This window comes from Myotis daubentonii, chromosome 13, assembly GCF_963259705.1.
Source record: "Myotis daubentonii chromosome 13, mMyoDau2.1, whole genome shotgun sequence".
Classification (NCBI taxonomy): Eukaryota; Metazoa; Chordata; class Mammalia; order Chiroptera; family Vespertilionidae; genus Myotis; species Myotis daubentonii.
This window is the reverse complement of record NC_081852.1, coordinates 55,611,955-55,634,324: the sequence shown is the minus strand read 5'-3', so window position 1 is coordinate 55,634,324 and position 22,370 is coordinate 55,611,955. Positions and strand designations below refer to the sequence as shown.

The 22,370-nt window shown below is 41.9% G+C and overlaps 1 protein-coding gene across 3 annotated transcripts in view; it reads right to left on the bottom strand.

The window, feature by feature from the left end:
- Positions 1-22,370, bottom strand: part of ATRNL1 (attractin like 1) — a 464,000-nt gene that overhangs the window by 429,815 nt on the left and 11,815 nt on the right. For all 3 annotated transcript variants that reach the window (XM_059661523.1, XM_059661521.1, XM_059661522.1), the window contains exons 2-5: positions 11,596-11,679; positions 10,144-10,257; positions 3,489-3,617; positions 1,291-1,499 (exon numbers count right to left, since the gene is read on the bottom strand). In XM_059661523.1, the coding sequence (XP_059517506.1) occupies positions 1,291-1,499; positions 3,489-3,617; positions 10,144-10,257; positions 11,596-11,679 (536 nt within the window). The remainder of the gene's footprint in view (positions 1-1,290; positions 1,500-3,488; positions 3,618-10,143; positions 10,258-11,595; positions 11,680-22,370) is intronic.

Genomic DNA, 22,370 nt, shown 5'->3' with positions numbered 1-22,370 from the left:
AAATATATTCTGGATACACCATTCTCTCCTTAGAAAAGAAGATTATTTTAGTTTCAAGACTGAAATGAAAAGAAAAAGATAACCTCCAGGCACTTTTTAGGAGAAGGAAGGTCACAAATTATTAAAATAGCCACTTAATAAGAGACACGGCCCTATAATTAAAGAACATTAAGAAATTTGTATCTGTCATAATCATACTAGGCAATCAAATTCAATTCAGTAAGTAATCACTGGTATTTTGTGTGGTTGGAGTAGCTGATTTTTTTATGAGATAACATGGGTTGAAGATGGGCATAATTTATACAGAGCCTAATAATTCCTTGAAGTACTCAGCATACTCAGTAGCACGTTTTTAAAATCTATCTCAAGAATGATGAATATGACTATGAGAACCACATTCCCTTTGGTTTTTCCTTAGATAGGTCTGATAGCAACTACTGCTTATTACTACAACCAAAGTATAACAGGTGAACATGTCACTTCCTAATATGTATTTCCTGAATCAAAGTCCCCTTATAAACAGGATTAGTATGTTTGCACAAAGCAATCTCTCAATATGTAAATATAATTAGCACATAGTAAGCTACAGATGGGTGGGTATAGGAATAACAGGCCTATCTCTTCATTTAATTCCATAATCACAAAATTTATTATTTTACACTCAAATACTTAGGTGGACTAAAACTCTTCAACGTAGTCCAAAAGTAATTTTTAATGATAGATATTTAGAAATGCTTCCTCGGGAATCTTTTTCAATAAGCAACTGAAATACTCTTTATTTTTGTTTTTTTTTATTTTATTTAAATTCTTTATTGTTTAAAGTATTACATACTAGCATGTCTCCTTTTACTCTTATCAACTTTTTAAATATGCTGAGTTTTTAAAATAACCACAGGAGGGCAGTATTTCCTAAAACATAAGTTTAACATAGGCATCTATTTTTTTGCAATAACCTGCTAGACATCACAAATCAAATTTGAATGCAGCATGTGTTAAATTCAGGCAACAAAAAAATCACAGAATATCCTAATGATCACACACCTACAATTTAAAAAGAGCTTCATATATAACTTCCCTCGATTCTCAAAACAGCATACAGACAAAATCTATACCAATAGTATTTTGAAGAAACAAACTATTGAGTTGATTATTAATTGAACATTCAAAAAACAAAACAAAGAAATGAGATTGGGGTGTTGCAAACTATAGCAAAACAGACGAGTGTAGATTCACGTTAATCTCTTAGACATATGAATCCATTTCCAAATCCATGACACCATGCATGCTTACCTTGCCAACTATCATTGCAGACACACAGTTTTTCCCCTGTGAGGTCACAGTACCCGTGGTCAGGACTGCCGCAATTGGCTTTACAGTAGGGAATATCACAGGCCTCGCCCTTCCAGTATTTATCGCATTCACAGTATACTTGACTTGGAACCGAGACACTCGCTGTACACTTCCCATGGCCAGAGCAATTGTTAGGACAAGAGTTGATTCTGTAAAACATAATTCATATATGTTCAAATTCAAGAAAACTGAAAAAGAAGTCTGGTTGATATTTTGTAGGCTTTGTAATTGTATGTCTTCTTATATATTTAACACAATTTCACAATGTGATGTCAACTTTTTATTCTGTACCCTTTTACCCCTAATGCAATTTAGTTACATTTATTTTCAACTGGCATTAGTTCATCCAATGAGTTTATGTGGCCACAGACACATCAAACTTCCGAGGGCTACACAAGCAACGTCTGCAGATACATGTAGTTAAACATACAATGCTCTATAAAGGCTTAAGAATGCAGATGTGCCAAAACCGGTTTGGCTCAGTGGATAGAGCATCGGCCTGTGGACTGAAAGGTCCCAGGTTCGATTCCGGTCAAGGGCATGTACCTGGGTTGCGGGCATATCCCCAGTAGGAGATGTGCAGGAGGCAGCTGATCGATGTTTCTCTCTCATCGATGTTTCTAACTCTCTATCTCTCTCCCTTCCTCTCTGTAAAAAATCAATAAAATATATTTTAAAAAAAAAAAAAAGAATGCAGATGTTTTGAATATATATTTTACAGAAAAAAATTAAATTCATGAATACTTGAAGTTACATGAGAAACCAAGATATAATTTGGTTGTATAATATTTAAATAGCACGCTACCATCTATACACTGTTATACAGAAACTAGAGGCCCGGCACACAAAATTTATGCTCAGGTACAGTCCCTAGGCCTGGCCTGCAATCAAGGCCATCTTCCCTGGCTGCCCGCAGCTGGCCCTGCGCCCTGCCGCCACCCACCCCAGTTCCCCATTTGCCATCGGGCGATCAGAGTCTAACAGCTGGAGGAAGGGATCAAGAGGTCGGCCATTCCTGCTCACTCGCCAGCCCCACCCCCATCACAGGTCGCCCTGGGGGGGGGGGGGCGCGACTGGCAGGGTGGAGGCCTTGGCCTGGTGCTACCCGTGTGCCCTGCCACCCACCCCCGTTCCCCGTTCACCATCGGGCGATAGGAGCCTGCCAGCCAGAGAAAGGGACCAAGAGGTGGTCAGTGCACCTCAGAGTGAGTGGTTGAGTGGTCGTTCTGGTCATTCTGCTGTTAGGGCCAATCTGCATATTACCCTTTTACTATATAGGATGAGATGTTTGTCAAATATTATTTTAAGGCTCTTAACTGATTCATAGAGTCTACTGAATATTTATTCTCCCTTGTATACATACTTGAGACAAATCAACTCTATAATAAATTGCTGATTCAAGATATTTAGAATGTTTTATTCCCGGTGAAAAATTATCTACACTTATAAAGAAGTATCATTCTCTACACTTGTAAAGAAAAGGGGAGAAAATGTATGGAGTTCCTCTGTGCTGTTCTAGTAATGGCATCAGAAAGTGTCTCCGGCTACTTCCCTTCACCCTTGGACTCCAAGATTTTTTTTTAAATGGATATAGTGTCAGACACATAGTAGGTGCTCAATAAATATTTTATTTTAGAGGAGACAGTGATGTAGGCATTACCTTATCTATGAAAGCCTCAATTCCTCCCTGCGTAAAACAGGAGAAATGCACACAGGTCAGAATTGTTGGGGTGAGAAATAAAGAATATAGTGTACACAGAGCATCCAGTCTGGTCTGGATACAGAGGACTGCGAACACAGCCCCCACACCTGGAGCACAGGAGGGCAGAGGAGTTCCTGCTACGAGAAACACTACCCTAGTTAATATTTGTTCACTGAATCATTTACCAATAATTTTAAATTTCATAATTAATTTTCAACCAAACTTAATGTGCTACCAATGTCCCGAAACTTAGGATTAATCCTAATGTGAGCTCAGACAGGATTCTGAGGCATGTTATTAATATTTGATGTCACTTATGACGTTGAAATGTCACACACTAGCCCGCTCCTCATATATATCTACAAAAACAAACAGTAAACTCCTTGAAGTCGAATTATAAATCCTTACAATATGAAATTTCAGAAAAATTACTTACGAATAAAAAATGTTGAAACCAGTGAGATTATATGCAGCATCACTAAAAAAATGTAACAGTGCGTAGCCAGATGTTGTAACGACTTCAGGCACACTTTCATTTCCCCGAATCTCGGGGACTATCAAACCACTGTGAGAGAGGAAAATTAAACACTGTGTGTATTAGTATACATCTGACGGTCAATCACATAAAACATACTCAACAATATCTTTGTCAGGATCACTCAGAATCTCCATGAGAATGGGCGAACTAGGAGAACAGAGCTCAAACAGGTCCTCAGCCCATCACCTGTACAGCAGCCGGCACGCTCACACCCACTCTGAGGCCACCACACTCCGCTTTTCTTCTCACTGTTTGGACTGTATGCCCCATCTCTCCCTTTGTCCTGCTACCCACCCTGTCCGAATACTCTACGAGGGTCTTTTAGTTAACGTCATATAAAACCTGCACTTAAAGCGACCTTGGTAGCCAAGTGACCGGTGTCTTTACTTTTTCCCCCTGGTTAAAAATTCTGGTGAAAAGGTTGTGCAGTCATCTCCACTATCCATCTCCAGAACTTTTTCATCATCCCAAACATAAACTCTGTACTCCTTAAACAATAACTGCCCATTTCCCCCTTACCCATAGTCTTTTTTTAATGTTACGCCTTGTGTCGTTTTTTAGATCAGCGGTCGCCAACTGGTGGTCCACAGACCACTGATGGTCCATGAGGTCTGAAAGGTTGGCAACCACTTTTTTTGATAATGATCCCTGCCTTCATTTTTCCCACTTTCTGTAATCTTCCTTATACCCCCTTCTTAAATTCAAGTGCACAAAAAAAATTGACAACTGTCATACTCTTGGTAGCATTTATTTCCATCTGTTGAGATCTTGCTTCCATGTGTGTCACTTAATTCAAATAAAGTTTTATAAAAATCCTAAACAAAAAAAAATTCTGGTGAAGCTAGAAGGAACACCACACACGAGCTAAGGGACTACAATGACATCCTCGTTAAAGTTGTCTGCTTCCAATATACTACTCCAGGTATTTTAGGTCATCTACCAGTAAGAATATATACTTCTTATATTTCTTTAAAATTTTGCATGCTCTTACCAATTATATTAATACAGAACTATTGCAAATATACTGTTACTCACTCAAGGCCATATGCACACAAAATAAAACAAACTTGTGGGGGATATAAATGTGCAAAAGTAAGAAATAAAGTTAATAACTGGTACTTCTTTTTTAAGCCAATTTGTTCCTGGAGAAAATCCAGATCTTCATTTACTTATACCACACTACTCTCTTTAAGTCTGTAGAAACATGCAATCTGAGAGAAAAGAAGCTGCTAACAACAAATTACACCACTCCAAGGAGTCAGCTCCTTTACATGACTGTGAAGATAGCATTTGGGCACCACCAGGAACTGATTACCTCAAATTTGGCAGAACAGAATAAAATTTTGCTGGAGGCAAAGACCAACAATAGCTAGCATAATAAATGTGAGAAGTCCCTCAGAAGGCTGATGAACTTTGATATTCAGCAGGGCTGAAAAATCTGCCTATTATTTATTCCTGCTGCTGGCTGAACAGCTGAAGGAAGTTCCCCTAACCTGATAATCCTTTATTGTTTACCAAACCTTACCTTTATATGTGTGTTTGCTTTGCTAAAGGGCATATGTATATTCTAGTAAATAAAAGAAAAGGGTACGGAAAAGTCAGCGAACCACTCCACTAGAGAGTAGGTATCCGTCTGGCTCTGCCAATGCCTTCCAAATTTATATTTCTTATATAATCTCTTCATTTATGCCACAGCCACGTCTCCAGATTCCTGAACCCTTGCTGCGAAAAGACTGCAGCAAATATTATAGTCAAATAATTTATTTGGCAAATGCAGTCTCAAAAGCAAACAGAGTAATCCACTCCTGATGCTTTAATAATAATTATTACATCTACTAGCTTATGTTTGAGAAAGAACAACAAATTTTAAAGGGAGACTGTCCACAGAATTCAAATGCTATAACACCAATCTTAGTTGCACATATATATTTTTCATTGTCACAGTGAGATATCAAAATGAGTACACTTCTAAAAATAACACTCCCAAGCCTTTATAATAAAAATATTTAATCTCTCTGAAACAGATAAAAGAACAGATTTGTTTGCTTGGTTGTTTGTTTGTAAGTGTTTTAAAAGCATTAAATAAATGAGGGCTTCCACCTCTTGCATAGCACAAGCAATTTGGACCAACCAGCCCTGCCACTGACGTCAGCTAGAAAAATGACAAATTATATAAAAACAAACAAATCTGCCTGAATGCACTGGAGAACTAAGAAGAGGGTGATCCCAGGCAAGGGGCCATTTCTCCTCATAGGCATTGCTGATTTCAAAGTTGGAAGTAAGGGCTGAAGAGCTAAGGAACTAGGTAAATGATGGCGAACCTTTTGAGCTCAGCGTGTCAGCATTTTGAAAAACCCTAACTTAACTCTGGCGCCGTGTCACATATAGAAATTTTTTGATCTTTGCAACCATAGTAAAACAAAGATTTATATTTTTGATATTTATTTTACATATTTAAATGCCATTTAACAAAGAAAAATCAACCAAAAAAATGAGTTCGCGTGTCACCTCTGACACGCGTGTCATAGGTTCGCCATCACTAAACTAGGTTGAGACACAGAGCTAGGAAAACAAAAAGTGGAAGCCAGGGCCCTCTCTTTGACCAGAGACCCCCAAAGAATAGAAATAAAAGTGAACCAATAAAAGACAGGGCCTCCAGGGGACCACCCTGCAGCTTGGATGTGAATCCCCTCAATACCTGAATTTGGATTCAGTTGACTGTGGATTGCTAGCATCCTCAGGCACCCTCTGTAGGACTATAGTATCTTTCAGGTCTCAAATTTTTGCTACATATGATTTTACAAACATGATGCCCAGCACATCTTTGTCCAGCACACAATTTAAAAAAAAAGAAAAGCTGCCCAGCTGGCATGGCTCAGTGGTTGAGCGTTCAACTATGAACCAGTAAGTTATGGTTCAATTTTCAGTCAGGGCACATGACCGGGTTGTGGGCTCAAGTTGTGGGGCATGCAGATGGCAGCCAATAAATGATTGTCTCTCAACATTGATGTTTCTATCTCTCTCCCCCTCTCTTCCTCTCTGAAATAATAAAAATATTTTTTCAAAGACTTCAATCCAATCCATTCTCTAAAATCTAAAAAGTCTTGCCTACAAAGTCCAATGTCTTTAGTGTGATATACAAGAAAGCAATACTGCAGTGATTAAGGGATTACAAAACCTGACCTCGTATTCTGACTCCATCACTTATCCGAAGAGGCAACTTTGGGTCACTCACAGAATCTCTCTATGCCTCAATCCTTCGTTTAAAATAGCAGTAACAATACCTAATATCAGGTCATTGTAAGGATTCAATGAGTTAACGTATGTGAAGCACTCTTGCACCCTGCCTGTCACATAATGAGCATTCAGTAGATATTGCTGACTACTGTGGGTGGGTAATCTGGCTCCTACCTATCCTTCACATTACCTATAATGAAGTTACTCAAAACACTTACTACTATCTATTATCCCAAACTGTAATATACTTTAGTGTGTCTATGCCTTTGTGCATGTTTTTCTCTATCAAAATGACATCCTACCTGGTCCTCATACTTTGCCTATCATTCTACTCATGATGAAATTCACCATGAAGAATTACTTACTTCTTCTGAAATCATAGTGTGCTCTTTTCAAAATCTGATCATAACATTTAATGTGCTGTGTGCTCTATTTACATGTTGCCACCAGTGGCTAACTACTGTGTAGTGATATATCCCCCAAATCTTTGGGATTTCCCAAGGGATAGGCGTGTCTCTGTTATTCTCCATGGGCCCTGATAGTTTATGTTAATGGAAGCTGGCTACACTAAGAAGACCAACCAGTGATTTAAAGGGTCCAAGCTTTGAGCCACAAGAAATCAATCTGACTTCCAGAGAGAGGGCGGGAGCTTGAGATAGAGCTGGGCCTTGTGTCCAATGGTTCAATCAATCAGGCCTGTATAACAAAAGCCCAATAAAAACTCTGACACCTGTAGCTGAGGTGAGCCTCCTGAATGGAGATACACGAGTGAGCTGAAGGTGACACACCCCGAGGACACAGATGGTTTGTTTATGATCCTCCCAGACTCTCCCTATGGTCGCCTCACTTGGCTGGCTGTGATTTTTCTCCTTCGTGATAAAACTATAATGACATGTACAGTGCTTTCCCGAGTTCTGTGAGTCATTCCAGAGAATTACTGAACCGATAGTGGGTGGGCACTCCTAAATTTGTAGCCAGCTGATCAGAAGTATAAGTGACCTCGGGAACTCCTGAACTTGCAGCTGGTATCTGAGCTAAGGTTTATGAAGGGCTGTGCACTCAACTGATGAAGTTTAGCTTAAATCCAGGTAGTTGGTGTCTAAGTCATTGCAATACTCTTTATCTTATTTCTCACACCCTCCAGGCTTATGACAGCCTCTGGAACTGAGTGGGTTATCAAATATTTGTCACATAGGAAATACTTATGCAACTGGAATAATATGGACAATTAGATTCTGAATTCTTAGCAACATACAATTTAGCTTTTAAGTCACTAAACTATCAAGTCCTAATCCTGACCCTACCATCTATTCTATGTAAAACTTAATTTCTCCGAAGCTCAATTTTCTCAACTGTAAAATGGGGATAACAGTAACTCTTCCACAAGGTCCTTGTGAGGATTACATGGCATTTAATTTTTTAAATTGATTTTAGAGAGAGGAAGGGGGAGAGAAACATGGATGTGAGAGGAAACATCGATCAGTTGTCTCCCACACGTGCCCCCTCCCCACCCGAGGATGGAACCTGAAACCTGGAACCTAGATATGTGCCCTGACGGGAATCAAACCAGACACCTCTTGGTATAATGGATGAAGATCCAACCCAGGCACACCAGCCAGGGTGGATTACATGACATTTAAACTGCCCACTACAGTGCTTTTCAATAAGCAGGATATTTTCATCTCCCTCCGGACACCTAACAGGAACACTTGCTAATGAGAAGTCACTGGTTCTATCTTCAAGGTCATATACTAAATCCCATCTGCTAATTATCTTACAAAAATTTCCTTCAGTGTCAAGAAGGGGTAGATGAGACTGTTAAGAGACCACTGTTAATTAATGCAAAGTCATTACAACCACTGGAAAAACAAATGAAAAGGTGCACATCTAAATGATGGTCAGTCAATAGTGTCATAAAAATAGAGTAATGGCAGCAGAATGACATCTAAATTGCTAAAAAATAAATGATGAAGCCAGGACCTCATCTAATTGTCTCAATGAATTATCTTACAATGTGATTATTCGGGAGGCTCTCCTCCATTTTCTATCTCCTACCCTTAGATGAAGGGCTAGTCATGGCTACTCTTTATATAATGTTCAAACATTTCAGAAATTAAGTTCTACAAGTATTTTGAGCAATAATGATATCACAGAACTGTGTCTAAGCTCCCAAGGAGTCATTATGAAACAGTCATTTGGAAATACAAGTATTTACATGTTTGTCCAAAAAAAATTATAGTTCACATTCTAATAATAGTAAACCGAATATTGGCAACAAAAGAAAAAAGAAAATGAAAATTTTTATAGGGAATAAACCTTTATCTATGTTTAAATTTGAAACAATGACTGAACATATAAAAGATACTATGTAGCCCTAACCGGTTTGGCTCAGTGGATAGAGCCATCGGCCTGCAGACTGAAAGGTCCCAGGTTCAATTCCAGTCAAGGGCATGTACCTTGGTTGCCACCACATCCCCAGTGGGGGGTGTGCAGGAGGCAGCTGATTGGTGTTTCTCTCTCACTGATGTGTTTCTAACTCTCCATCCCTCTCCCTCTCTGTAAAAAATCAGTAAAATATTTTTTTTTTAAAAAAAGATACTATGTAAATAACAAAAGTAAAGAATAATGAGTAACTCTGGTCAACAATCACATTCATTAACTTATACACAAAATCTACGCTACATGTTTATAATTTTTCCTATACCTAATATATGTCCTATTTGCAAAACATTTTATAATTTGTACATTCAAACATAAAGATTTTAAAAGTGATATTGAAAATCATGTGGTTTTAAAATTAAGCCTGACTACTACTAATAAAATATTTTGAAGCAACCAAAATTCCCAAATTTAAGAACTGATGGACACAACCTTCTTTATTAAACCATTACATAAAGGATAATTTAACCTTTTTATAAAAATTGTAAATTTTATCATCTTGTGCCAAAATAAAAAGCCAACTATATATATATATATATATATATATATATATATATATATATCCATCTATTTATTTGTCAGCTAGAACTCGTGTTAATTTATTCAAATACTTCTGAAAACATCATCATATCACTTTAAAAGAATACACTATATACAGCAAAAAACAAAGGATATTCATTCAGAATTCTACATTTCTGATATAAAACTCATTTATCTCTACTATATCAATACCAACATTATTATATATACACCTAAGTTGATGGTCAGTATCTCTGAAAATTTATTTTGGACTACAGATCAGTATATCTTTAAAATTAATAAATTTTATGCAGTTACTTTCCTAAAGCTGTAAGTTCAATTAAACATAAGTACTCACCTAAGTACAGCTATTAAAGGTGCATATATAGAATCTCCATCATAAACATACATGTGATCCCAGCTACATTCTGTAGCAAAATGATTGAATCTTAATCTTAACACTGCATTTGGACTAAAAGGAAATAAAATATTTTAAAATTAATGTATAATATGCAAAGCACAGTCCATTTACAGATAATTTTGCTATAAATTCTTAAGTCAGTGTAAAAGACTGATAAGCAGTCACATTTAAACTATAAAAAAGACATGCAACTTCAAAATCCACTAGCAGGCCATGTGTATGTATCATCATTTTCTAAAGGTTCAGTCCACACGGAATGTTCAATCTCTTAAGGTGGAGGTTAAATAGACTGCATACATTGAAACCTATTGAACTGTATACTTAATATACGTGCATTTTATTTTATGCACACTGTTCGAGAATAAAGTTGAATTTTAAAATTCAACACTCAAGAAATAACTATTGTGATTTCTACACAAACCTTAACCAGAGGCCCTAGTAAGGTCTTCACATTTTAACTGAAAGGTCTCAATATGAAATACTATTAACAAGGAAACAAAAGGAGACCATAGGTGCACAGGGAATTAATAACTTTTAGGCTCTGAAAAACTCTTTAAGTATACCCCAAACTGCCAGTTTCCCAAAGGCACTCTCTAAAAATCATAATATTGTTCAAACAATTCATGTTGGTTCGTTTTATGATCCATTCACAAAGTTTAAATAGATAAATTCAGTCTAAAGCCCTAACTTCTGAAAAATACCTCTAAAAGGAAAGTTCACTCTTTTCTATAAAATGTTCTCTTTTTAACACCCTCACAACTAAAATGCTGATTAATATAAATCACTGGTATAATTTGGCATGGAATATTTTTACTTTCTATGGAATCTTCAAATTCTATAACAAGATGTTTAAAAGAAGCCAAAAAAAATGCCTACTTGCTTTAAAATGACACACTAACAAACATCAACAATAAAATATCTGTAAAAATTAGCCTGGCCAATGTGGCTCAGCAGTTGAACATCAACCTATGAACCAAGAAGTCATGGTTCGATTCCCGGTGAGGTTACATGCCCGGGTTGGGGGCTCAACTCCCAGTGGGGAACGTGCCAGAGGCAGCCAATTGATGATTCTCTTATCATTAATGTTTCCATCTCTTTCTCCCTCTACCTTCCTCTCTGAAATCAATAAATTATGTATTTAAAAAATAAAATACATGTAAAAATTAAACTATTATCACAAGTGATAAGTATTGTAACTTTTATTAAATGTGATATCTAAAAGTTGTAAAGCCCATAAAAATATCGTGAATACTGGTACTGTTTTTCTAATAATAAACAATTAAATAACCTCTATTATTATAAAGTTGTTATACTTTACTGCTTTAACATTGATATGACATCTTCTTTATCATTTTTGAATAAATAAGTATACCCAAATTGTATACTTACTAGCCTTCAATTAGCCATGTACATTTAGTTTTATACTTATAGTTAATTGGACCATCTGTTAAATATCCAGAAGGTTCTGTTAACCTAGAAAACAAAATCATGAAAATAATTACCTTAAAGTAACTTTAAGACATATAGTAGCACAAGAAAATTTAAAAGACATTAAGTTACAGAAATGGGATATAGCATTTTTGTCAAAAAGAAGTTATTTACAACTTAGAAAATTTTTCAAATTGTCATATATTTCTCTAGATCTTTTTATTTTGGCTTTCTTTAAACCTTAATATATTAAGACCATTTCATTTTACATGGTGGAAAAATGTACGGCAAGACTGAACACTGTACTGATGGGTTGAATGTTGACACAGAATAGATTAAGTTAAATTTCCGCTGCACAAAAATTAGGTGGAGGCAAGAAGGAAAATCAAATACACTGAAAAATACAGATCTTTGGAATACAGCAATAGTATATGTGCATGCTACCTTCAGAGCTATACTGTTAGCTGTGTTTGTTTATCATGCACCAGTATTGCTAAAGTAGCTGTCACTAGGCTTACTGATTTTGGCTACCTGTTTTTATTATCATTTTCTCTTGTCTATATGATTTTTCAGAATTTAAAAATATTTAAAACAGGATCCCAGTTCTACTTCATTTTGTTCTCCTTAGCTCAGCCCAATTATTTTACCAAGACCATATCTCTCTCTATATAAGCCTAATATGCTAAGTGTCCAACTGTTCGAACAGTCGCTATGACGTGCACTGACCACCAGGGGGCAGATGATCTGACTGGTAGGTTAGCTTGCTGCTGGGGTCCAACTGATTGGGACTGTGCGAGCAAGACAGACACACCCTCGAGCCCTCCCGCAGCCCCTCCCCGGCACTGACTGTGCACCACTGGGGTCCCTCAGGCTGGCCTGCACCCTCTCACAATCCAGGACCCTTTGGGGGATGTCAGAGAGCCGGTTTCGGCCCAATCCCCGCAGACCAGGCTGAGGGACCCCACCAGTGCACAAATCCATGCACTGGGCCTCTAGTTATAAATCAGTGGTCCCCAAACTTATTTGGCCTACCGTCCCCTTTCTAGAAAAAATATTACTCAGCGCCCCCTGGAAATTGTTTTTTTTTAATTTTAATAGCAATTAAACAAAAAGATATATGTATTAATGTTTCTACCTTTTTCGTAAAATATAGTAAAGAAAGGTGTAAATTAGAAACATTGAAGTTTGAAATTATGAAACTATTGAACTCAGAATAGAAAGGTAATACAAAAAAAGTTAAAACAAATGCACCTGTGGCCATCACCGCCCCCCTGGATCGCTGCAGCGCCCAACAGGGGCGGTAGCGCCCACTTTGGGAATCACTGTTTTAAATAATTACAATAGCTTCCCATTTAGCCTTTATATATTTACTAGAGGCCCGGTGCACAAAAATTTGTGCACTCGGGGGTGAGGGGGGGCCCCTCAGCCCAGCCTGTGCCCTCTCGCAGTCTGGGACCCCTTGGGAGATAACGACCTGCTGGCTTAGGCCTGCTCCCGGGTGGCAGAGGGCAGGTCCAATCCCTAGGTGCAGCCCCTGGTCGGGCTCAGAGCAGGGCCGATTGGGGAGTTGGGGCACCGCCCCCTGTCATACACAGAGCAGGGCGATCGGGAAATTGTGATTCCACCCTCAGTCACGCTCAGGGTAGGGCCGATTGGGGGGTTGGGGCACCATCCCCTGTCACACTCAAGGCAGGGTCGATGGTGAGGTTGCGGCACCACCCCCTGTCATGCACAGAGCAGGGCCAATCAGGGGGTTGGGGCATTTCCCCCTGTCACTCACAGAGCAGGGCCCATCAGGGAGGTTGGGGCTCTGTACCCTGTCAAGCACAGAGCAGGGCCAATCAGGGGGTTGGGGCACCGCCCTCTATCACCCACAGAGCAGGGCCGATCAGGGGGTTGGGGTGCCACCACTCTCACACTCAGGGCAGGGCCAATGGGGAGGTTACGGCTCTACCCCGTCACATACAGAGCAGGGCCCGTGGGGGGGGGTGGGGGTGGTTGGGGCGCCGCACCCTGTCACACACAGAGCAGGGCCGATCAGGGGGTTGGAGCGCCGCACCATCACACACAGAGCCGCTGGGCGATCAGGGGGTTTGGGCGCTGCCCCCTGTCATGCTGATCCCCGTGCCGGGAGGCCTCGCAGCTCTGCTGATCCCGGTGCTGGGAGGCATATTACCCTTTTACTATATAGGATAGAGGCCTGGTGCATGGGTGGGTGCCAGCTGGTTTGCCCTGAAGGGTGTCCTGGATCAGGGTGGGGGTCCCCACTGGAGTGCCTGGCCAGCCTGGGTGAGGGGATGATGGCTGTTTGCAGCTGGTCACACACCCTTCAGGGTGAGGGTCCCCACTGGGATGCCTGGCCAGTCTGGGTGAGGAGCTGAGGGCTGTTTTCAGGCTGGGGGTGACTGAAGCTCCCAACCGCTCCTTTTTTTCTTTTTTTCATTTTGTATTCTGGGCCAGCTTTAGCTTTGAGGCTTGGCTCCAGCTCTTAGGCCTCAGCTGCTGAAAGTAGGTTTCTGGCCTTCGCTTACAATGTTGCGATCCTACTGGCAGAAGCCCGGCAGGTTTCTGGGGTTTTGTTTAGCTTCTATGTTTGTTACATAGTTGCTTGCAGCTCAGAGGCCTGCAGCGGCAGGCGGGGAACGTTGGAGTCCTCCGTCACTGAAGCAAGCAAGCCTCATGTTAGTTTCAAGCTGCCTGGCTGTCGGCCGCCATCTTGGCTGACAGTTAATTTGCATATTGCCCTGATTAGCCAATGGGAAGGGTAGCGGTCGTACGCCAATTACCATGTTTCTCTTTTATTAGATAGGATATCTGATATAATAAAAGCCTAATATGCTAACTGTCTGGTCATCCAGTAGGCCATTCAACCAATCAAAGCATAATATGCTAATGATATGCTAAGGCCACTCAACTGCTTGCTATGACATGCACTGACCACCAGGGGGCAGACGCTCCGACCGGTGGCTTAGCTTGCTGCGGGGGCCCAGCCAATCGGGACTGAGCCAGACAGGCCAGACACACCCTGGAGCCCTTCCAGGGTCCCTCCCCAGCTGGCCAACCTCCCGCATCCCTCCCTGGCCCCAATTGTGTACCGGTAGCGTCCCTCGGCCTGGCCTGCCCTGTCTTGCAATCTGGGCTGAGGGGACCCCTCCATCCCCCCCTCACCCCCCAAATGCACTAATTTCATGCACCAGGCCTCTAGTATGCTTATAAACACAAAACACATACACACATCAGGGCTTATCACATATTCACATATGCATACACACATACACATACATATATACAACACAGATATAAGGGTCATTATCTAGTTTTAGATAAAATTAAAATTTCCTTATATTATAGAGTCTTAAAAACATTAGGGGGAAAAATTATCTATCTAAATCGGGGCTGACATAAGGGTCAATCAATATGAATGTTATTTGTAAATCTTTCATAATCCCAGCCAGCTTACTTTGGGCAAGAAGGCGGCTAGTTCAAGCTTGGAAAAGTTTCTGAAGAGCAACAGACAAATTGTAATATTCTCAAATTAATGAAATAATAAATCGAGCATTTTCTACATGTCAGATACTACTATAAGCGCATAATGTATGACCTCATTTTAAAAAACCCCCAAACCTGCCCTAGCTGATTTGGCTCAGTGGATAGAGTGTTGGCCTGCAGACTGAAGGGTCCTGGGTTCGATTCCAGTCAAGGGCACATGCCCAGGTTGCGGGCTCAGTCCCCAGTTGGGGGCATGCAGGAGGCAGCTGATCAATGAGTCTCTCTCATCATTGCTGTTTCTTTCTCTCCCTCTCCCATCCTCTCTGAAATCAATAAAAATATATTTAAAACTAAGATAAAAATCCCCCAAACCCTAAGAGATAGTGAGTAATTATTAATCCCATATTAATGAAGAGAAAACGAAAGCACACTTAAGTAAGAGGTTAAATAATTGGTCCTGATTTTTCACTTCCAATAATATCAGATGAGGTAATTCGGACAAACCCACCACTGAGGACAATTTAAAAAGCTAAGGAACAATTTTAAAATCTTAAAAGCATGCTGTAAGTAACAAAATAGTAAGATCTGCCAAGCCAAGATCAAGAAGTTGCAAATTCCAGGCATTCAAAGCGACTTTTGCTGGGGAGAAATCTGTCTATTTAGAAGACACTGCCAAAGGCTGAGTGCTCTTGGCAGCCTCAACAAGGGAAGGGGCAGAAGTTGGAGGCAACAGCCCACAAAAGGTAGGGACTCGAACAAACAACATGGCACTCTGAATTGGGACACAGTGAATGCTGTTGGGGTAAAAGGTGTACCATAGGTAAACTAGCCCTTAGATGGCCTGCGGCCTAGCTATGAGTCATCGGGTGACAGAAAACCTCAAGACCTACAATTGGCTTCAGGTGGTACTAGAACTGCCAGAATGCTCAGGCTCCTAATGTTTGAAATTCAGCAACAGACTTTTAAGTCACAAGGACAATTAGACAATATTTTTTTAATTGAATACCAAAACCACAGCACATCAAAATTTATAAGATGAAGCTAAACCAGTGTTTAGAGAGAAATTTATAGTTCTAAATGTATGCATTAGAAAATTGATAATCAAGTACTACTAAAAAAAACTAGAAAAAGAATAAATTAAACAACAAGAAAATATAAGGGAATAATAAAAGCAGAAATCTCTGAAACAGAAAACAGTCTTATAATAAAGAAAATTTATATAATTAAAAGTTGGCTTTATAAAGACTAGTAAATTAATAACCCCCTATCAAAACTACTCAAGGAAAAAATATTGATTACCATTATCAAAAAGGAAATGAGGAACATTACTACTGATGCTACAGAAAGAATATATTAAGAACTTCATACCAATAAATTTGACATTTTAGATGGAATGCAAAAATTATTTTTAGAGTACAACTTGACAAAACCAAAACAAGAAAAAAATAAAAATTATAAATATCCCTCATACAAAAATCCTAAACCGAATATTATCAAATTTTATCTGGCATAGATATTAAAAATACATATAAAAAGAAGAACATATAACAGTATTCCTGGAAGAGGTATGTGTGAAGACTTGGAGGTTCAGGAAATAGCATGGTATCTTTGGGGAACTGCAAGTGATTCAGAGGATCAATGAGTAATGTCTAAAGACAAGACGACACAGAGTAATCGATATGACATGGTATGAAAATCATCCTATGCCTAACACAAAAGTCCTTCAGAGCAAGAAAGCAGCTTCACAGAAGGCTCTACATAATACTGAAAGGCAAATATAGCAACCCCTGCTGGCTGAGTCAAAACATTAGAGTAAATGCAAACAATAGATACACCAATAGCCTGGGGAAAAAATGTGGGGAGTTACATTCTTTGAAGAATTGGGGTGTTCAGAAGCTACTTCGTGCATGAGTCTGGGAATTTGGGCAGACCCTGTGCTCAGAAAAGACATGAGAAGACTCCACACTTTCGCCTCTGGCTAATTTTTACACTCAGAACCAGAAGACAGTGAGGCGAGGGCAGAGTCATAAGCAACCTGGCGAAGCACGGAAGGAGTGCCACCACGGAGTAATCTACAAAGCCCGGGAGAACTCCTTATTTTTTCTTGGCTCAAGCATTCAAGGAAATTTATTAAAATACCACCTGACCACAAGCTAAAGGAACAGAGACTTTAGAGACCACACACAACAAAGAATACAGTCATTACAAAACTCGTTGAGAAAAGTCCCTAAACAAGTACACAATGATGACACACACAAACAATAGAAAGGAACCCTCAGAGGGGGAAGAATCTGATTTCTAGTGTTATCGTCCTATATAATAAAGAGCTAATATGCTAATTAGACAAACAGCAGAACGACCATCCGGACGAACTTCCCAGGCTGCGAGGCCGGCCCAGGCTGCGAGGGGCTGCAAAGGCCGAGCCCCTTGCACGATTTCCATGCATCAGGCCTCTAGTATTATAATAATGAAATGTCCAGTCCCCAACAAAATAAAATTACAAAGCATGCAAAGAAACAAGAAAGGATGCACCATTCAGAGAAGTTAACCGAAACTGTCCCTGAGGAAACACAAACATTGGACTTACTAGACAGACTAATTCATCTGTTTTCAATAGGCTAAAGGAAACCAGCAAAATGATATCTCAACAAATAAAGACTATCAATAAAGATTTAGAAATGCTCTTATCACAACCTCCAAGTCAATATTACTTCCATTCTCTCAAAAAGCAAGGTAACACACAGGAGACTCCTGTATAAAAGTTTCCTCTGGATCTAAGCCTGAGCATAGATCCCTAAGGAGACTCCATTAGGAAATCCTTCTCGCGCCTGACGGGCATGACTCAGTGGTTGAGCCCTGACCTAAAAACCAGGAGGTAGTCGTTTCATTCCTGGTTAGGCACATGCCCTGGTTGCAACCTCCCCAGTAGGAGGTTGTGCAGAAGGCAGCCAATTAATGACTCTCTCTCATCACTAATATTTCTATCTCTCTCTCTCTCTCTCTCTCTCTCCCTTTCTTCTGAAATCAACAAAATACTTTTTTTAAAGAAAGAAATCCTACTCCCTAAGTTTGTAACTTACGGTGGCAATAAACCTTAAAAGCAAAATAGTGCTAATCCTATCTAATAAAAGAGAAACATGGTAATTAGCCATACGTCCGCTACCCTTCCCATTGGCTAATCAGGGCGATATGCAAATTAACTGCCAGCCAAGATGGCAGCCGCCAACCAGGCAGCTTGAAGCTAACATGAGGCTTGCTTGCTTCAGTGATGGAGGACTCCAACATTCCCCGCCTGCTGCTGCCGGCCTCTGAGCTTGCAGTTTAAGAAACATTGTTACAAATATAGAAGCTAAACAAAACCCCAGAAACCTGCTTTCAGCGGGCCGGGATCTCAGAGCTGGAGTTGATACAGTGTTTCGATTATAGAATCCAAACAAACCAGATACCTGCTTTCAGCAGCAGAGGCCTCAGAGCTGGAGCCAGAGCTAAAGCTGGCCCAGAATAAAATTTAAAAAAAGAAAAAAAGGAGCAGTTGGGAGCTTCAGTCACCCGCCAGCCTGAAAACAGCCATCAGCCCCTCACCCAGACTGGCCAGGCACCCCAGTGGGGACCCCCACCCTGAAGGGTGTGTGACCAGCTGCAAGCAGCCATCATCCCCTCACCCAGGCTGGCCAGGCACCCCAGTGGGGACCCCCACCCTGATCCAGGACACCCTTCAGGGCAAACCAGCCGGCCCCCACCCATGCACCAGGCCTCTATCCTATATAGTAAAAGGGTAATATGCCTCCCAGCACCAGGATTAGTGGAGCTGCAAGGCCTCCCAGGGATCAGCATGACAGGGGGCAGCGCTGAAACCCCCTGATCGCCCTGCTGCTCTGTGTGTGACAGGGGGCGGGGCCACAACCTCCCTATCTGCCCTGCTCTGTTCCTGACAGGGAAGGCACCCCAACCCCCTGATCGGCCCTGCTCTGTGGGTGATAGAGGGCGGTGCCCCAACCCCCTGATCCGCCCTGCTCAGTGTGTGACAGGGGATGGTGCCCCAACTCCCCTATCGGCCCTACTCTGTGAGTGACGGGGGGAGCTCCTCAACCCCCTGATCGGCCCTGCTCTATGCGTGACAAGGGGGAGCTCCCCAACCCCCTGATGGGCCCTGCTCTGTGTGTGACAGGGGGAGCCCCCCAACCCCCTGATCGGCCCTGCTTTGTGCGTGACAGGGTACAGAGCCGCAATCCCCCTAATGGGCCCTGCTCTGTGCATAACAGGGGGCAGCGCCCCAACCCCGATTGGCTCTGCTCTGTGTGTGACAGGGGGGAGCCCCCCAACCCCCCGATTGGCTCTGCTCTGTGCGTGACAGGGTACGGAGCCGCAATCCCCCTGATGGGCCCTGCTCTGTGCATAACAGGGGGCAGCGCCCCAACCCCGATTGGCCCTGCTCTGTGCGTGACAAGGGGGAGATCCCCAACCCCCTGATTGGCCCTGGTCTGTGCGTGACAGGGTACGGAGCCCCAACCCCCCTGATGGGCCCTGCTCTGTGCGTGACAGGGGGGAGCTCCCCAACCCCTTGTAGGGCCCTGCTCTGTGAGTGACAGGGGGCAGCGCCGCAACCTCCCCATCGACCCTGCCTTGAGTGTGACGGGGGCGGTGCCCCAAACCCCCAATCGGCCCTACCCTGAGTGTGACTGAGGGTGGCATCGCAACCTCCCAATCCACCCTGCTCTGTGCATGACAGGGGGCGGTGCCCCAACTCCCCAATCGGCCCTGCTCTGAGCCCGACCAGGGGCTGCACCTAGGGATTGGGCCTGCCCTCTGCCACCCGGGAGCAGGCCTAAGCCAGCAGGTCGTTATCTCCCGAGGGGTCCCAGACTGCGAGAGGGCACAGGCCGGGCTGAGGGACCCTCCCTCTCCCCCCCCCCAGTGCACAAATTTTTGTGCACCGTGCCTCTAGTTTAAATTATAAAAAGTTCTAAATTCTGGCTGAATCTAAAGATACAAATTATCAGTCATAAATTAAGACTGTGTAATAGAGCCTCAGGAACTTAATATTTTTTAAATGTCTAATTTGTTCCACAACCCTACAAAGCTACTTCTATTTCAGTTTCTGTGATGCAAGAATATCACTATGACATATTCAAAAAGCACCTTAATACACAGTTATGAAATATATAGCTCTTTTTATCTGGAAATTTAAGTACAGGCAGCCCTGCTTTGCAAATACCACCTGTAATATAATCCATTTTCCTCATTGGGTATACACCTCCCAAACTGTATAGGAGGAAACTGCCTCTTCTCTCTACACCCAAAGTCTCCTCTATTTCTCTAGCACCGTACTTTCTCAAATGGACCCAGTCCTGTTCGATGCTTCTCAACTCTTTACTCTTAGTTTAAAACATATTTTCCCGATGTGGTACATATACAGAGGTATACAATGGAATACTACTCAGTCATAAGAAAGGATGAAATAGCACCATTTGCAACAACATGGATGGACCTTGAGAACGTTATGCTAAGTGAAATAAGTCAAATAGAAAAAGCTAAGAACCATATGATTTCACTCATATCTATAATAATAAAAGCATAATATGCAAATTGATCGAATGGCGGAACAGCAGAACAACAGTCTGGATGACCTTCCAGATGACCTTCCGGACGAAGCAGGGGCTGTAAGGGCCGAGGCAGCAGCGGGGGCGGCTGCGAGGGCCGAGGCTGCGAAGACCTAGCCTTGCAAGAATTTTGTGCATCGGGCCTCAAGTGTGGGATAGAAAACTGAAGCTTATACACACCGACAGCAGCGGCTGCCAAAGGGAAAGCGCGGGAGGGGGTCCTAATATAAGGTGACAGGAGAAGGTTTGGCTTTGGGTGGGCATATGGGCAATATATAGATCTTGTAACATAGAAACCCACACATGAAACCTATATGTTCATGTTGACCAATTATGACCCCAATCAATTTAATAAATACAAATTTAAAATAAATTAAATATATCTTCCCTCCTCCAAAGAAACATATACACTAGAAGCTGCCTCTGTAACTCCTCTCCTTCCTATAGGAGGTGATGTGAAGAAAGTGTTATGCTTCCCCACCGAGGCTACACAACAGGATGAGCATGTGAAACTACCCCTCTGTCCCATCCTCTCCAACTTCAGGGCAACAAGTAACAGGCTCAAAATCAAACTCTACTCACCACAGACCCCCCCCCCCCATTCCTTCTCAACCTTCATCCCCCATCCCTAACCTAAAGAGCCTACCTTTGCCTCCACTTACTACAAAGAGGTTTCCCCTTCGCCTTTCCCTCTCCTGGAAACATGGGGGCCGGGGGGGGGGGGGGGTCTGATACAAACCAAGAATGGAAAGAATGGAAAATTCTTTCTCGCTGCCCGGAGATAGGAGTAAGAGGGGAAAGCGCCTGCCACTTCCACAATCAGAACCATTCTCCCTCCATGGCATCCTGACCTCTTCTTCAACATCAGCGTCCTTCACCTCCATGCCACCTGCACCCAGCACTCCCACGGCCCACGGCGGGCACCCTTCGGGCATCTTCGCAATCGGGAACCGCTCCTCTTCTCAAATCCAGAAGTCTTACGCTCCAACACGACAACACCTGGCTTTCAGCCTTTCCTTCCCTTCTCACTCCGAATGCCCTCACATTCCAGCGGCGTAGAGTCTCCAGAAATGAGGCAGCATAGAGCTCAGCTGCCTGAAATGTAAAATGGGCCTCCTACATAGCAACTATTTCTAATGCTGCTTCACCAATGCAGTGTAAGTTTCAAACCACTAACTTATTCTTTTTTTAATCTTACAGCACTCCGGTCCTCAAACTGAGAGCCATACTGGCATGTGATTCTCGATCAGGACTGCAGAAACGACTGGCCTGCTGCCTCCGTGTGTAAGTGAAGATGTACTGGAACACCCATTTGTTTACATGTGGCTTAGATTGCTAACATGCTATAAGAACAGAGCTGAGTAGTAGCAACAGAGACCATCTGGCCTGCAAAGCCTAAAATATCTACTATCTGGCCCTTCACGGGAAAAGTTTGCCAGTCCCTGTCTAGATGCCTGCCACATGCCCATGTGCTTTGCCAATGTCTCATCTAGCTGTAACTGCCCAGTCTAGAATCCCTGCTCAAACAAGCAGGCTGGGCTCTTTGTATCATAGGAGTGGCCGCTGCTATATGCAGGAAAACCAGCACAAACAGTAAGCAGAACTAAATTAGATCAATGGAAGTGCTGTTCTCTAGCCTGACTATGA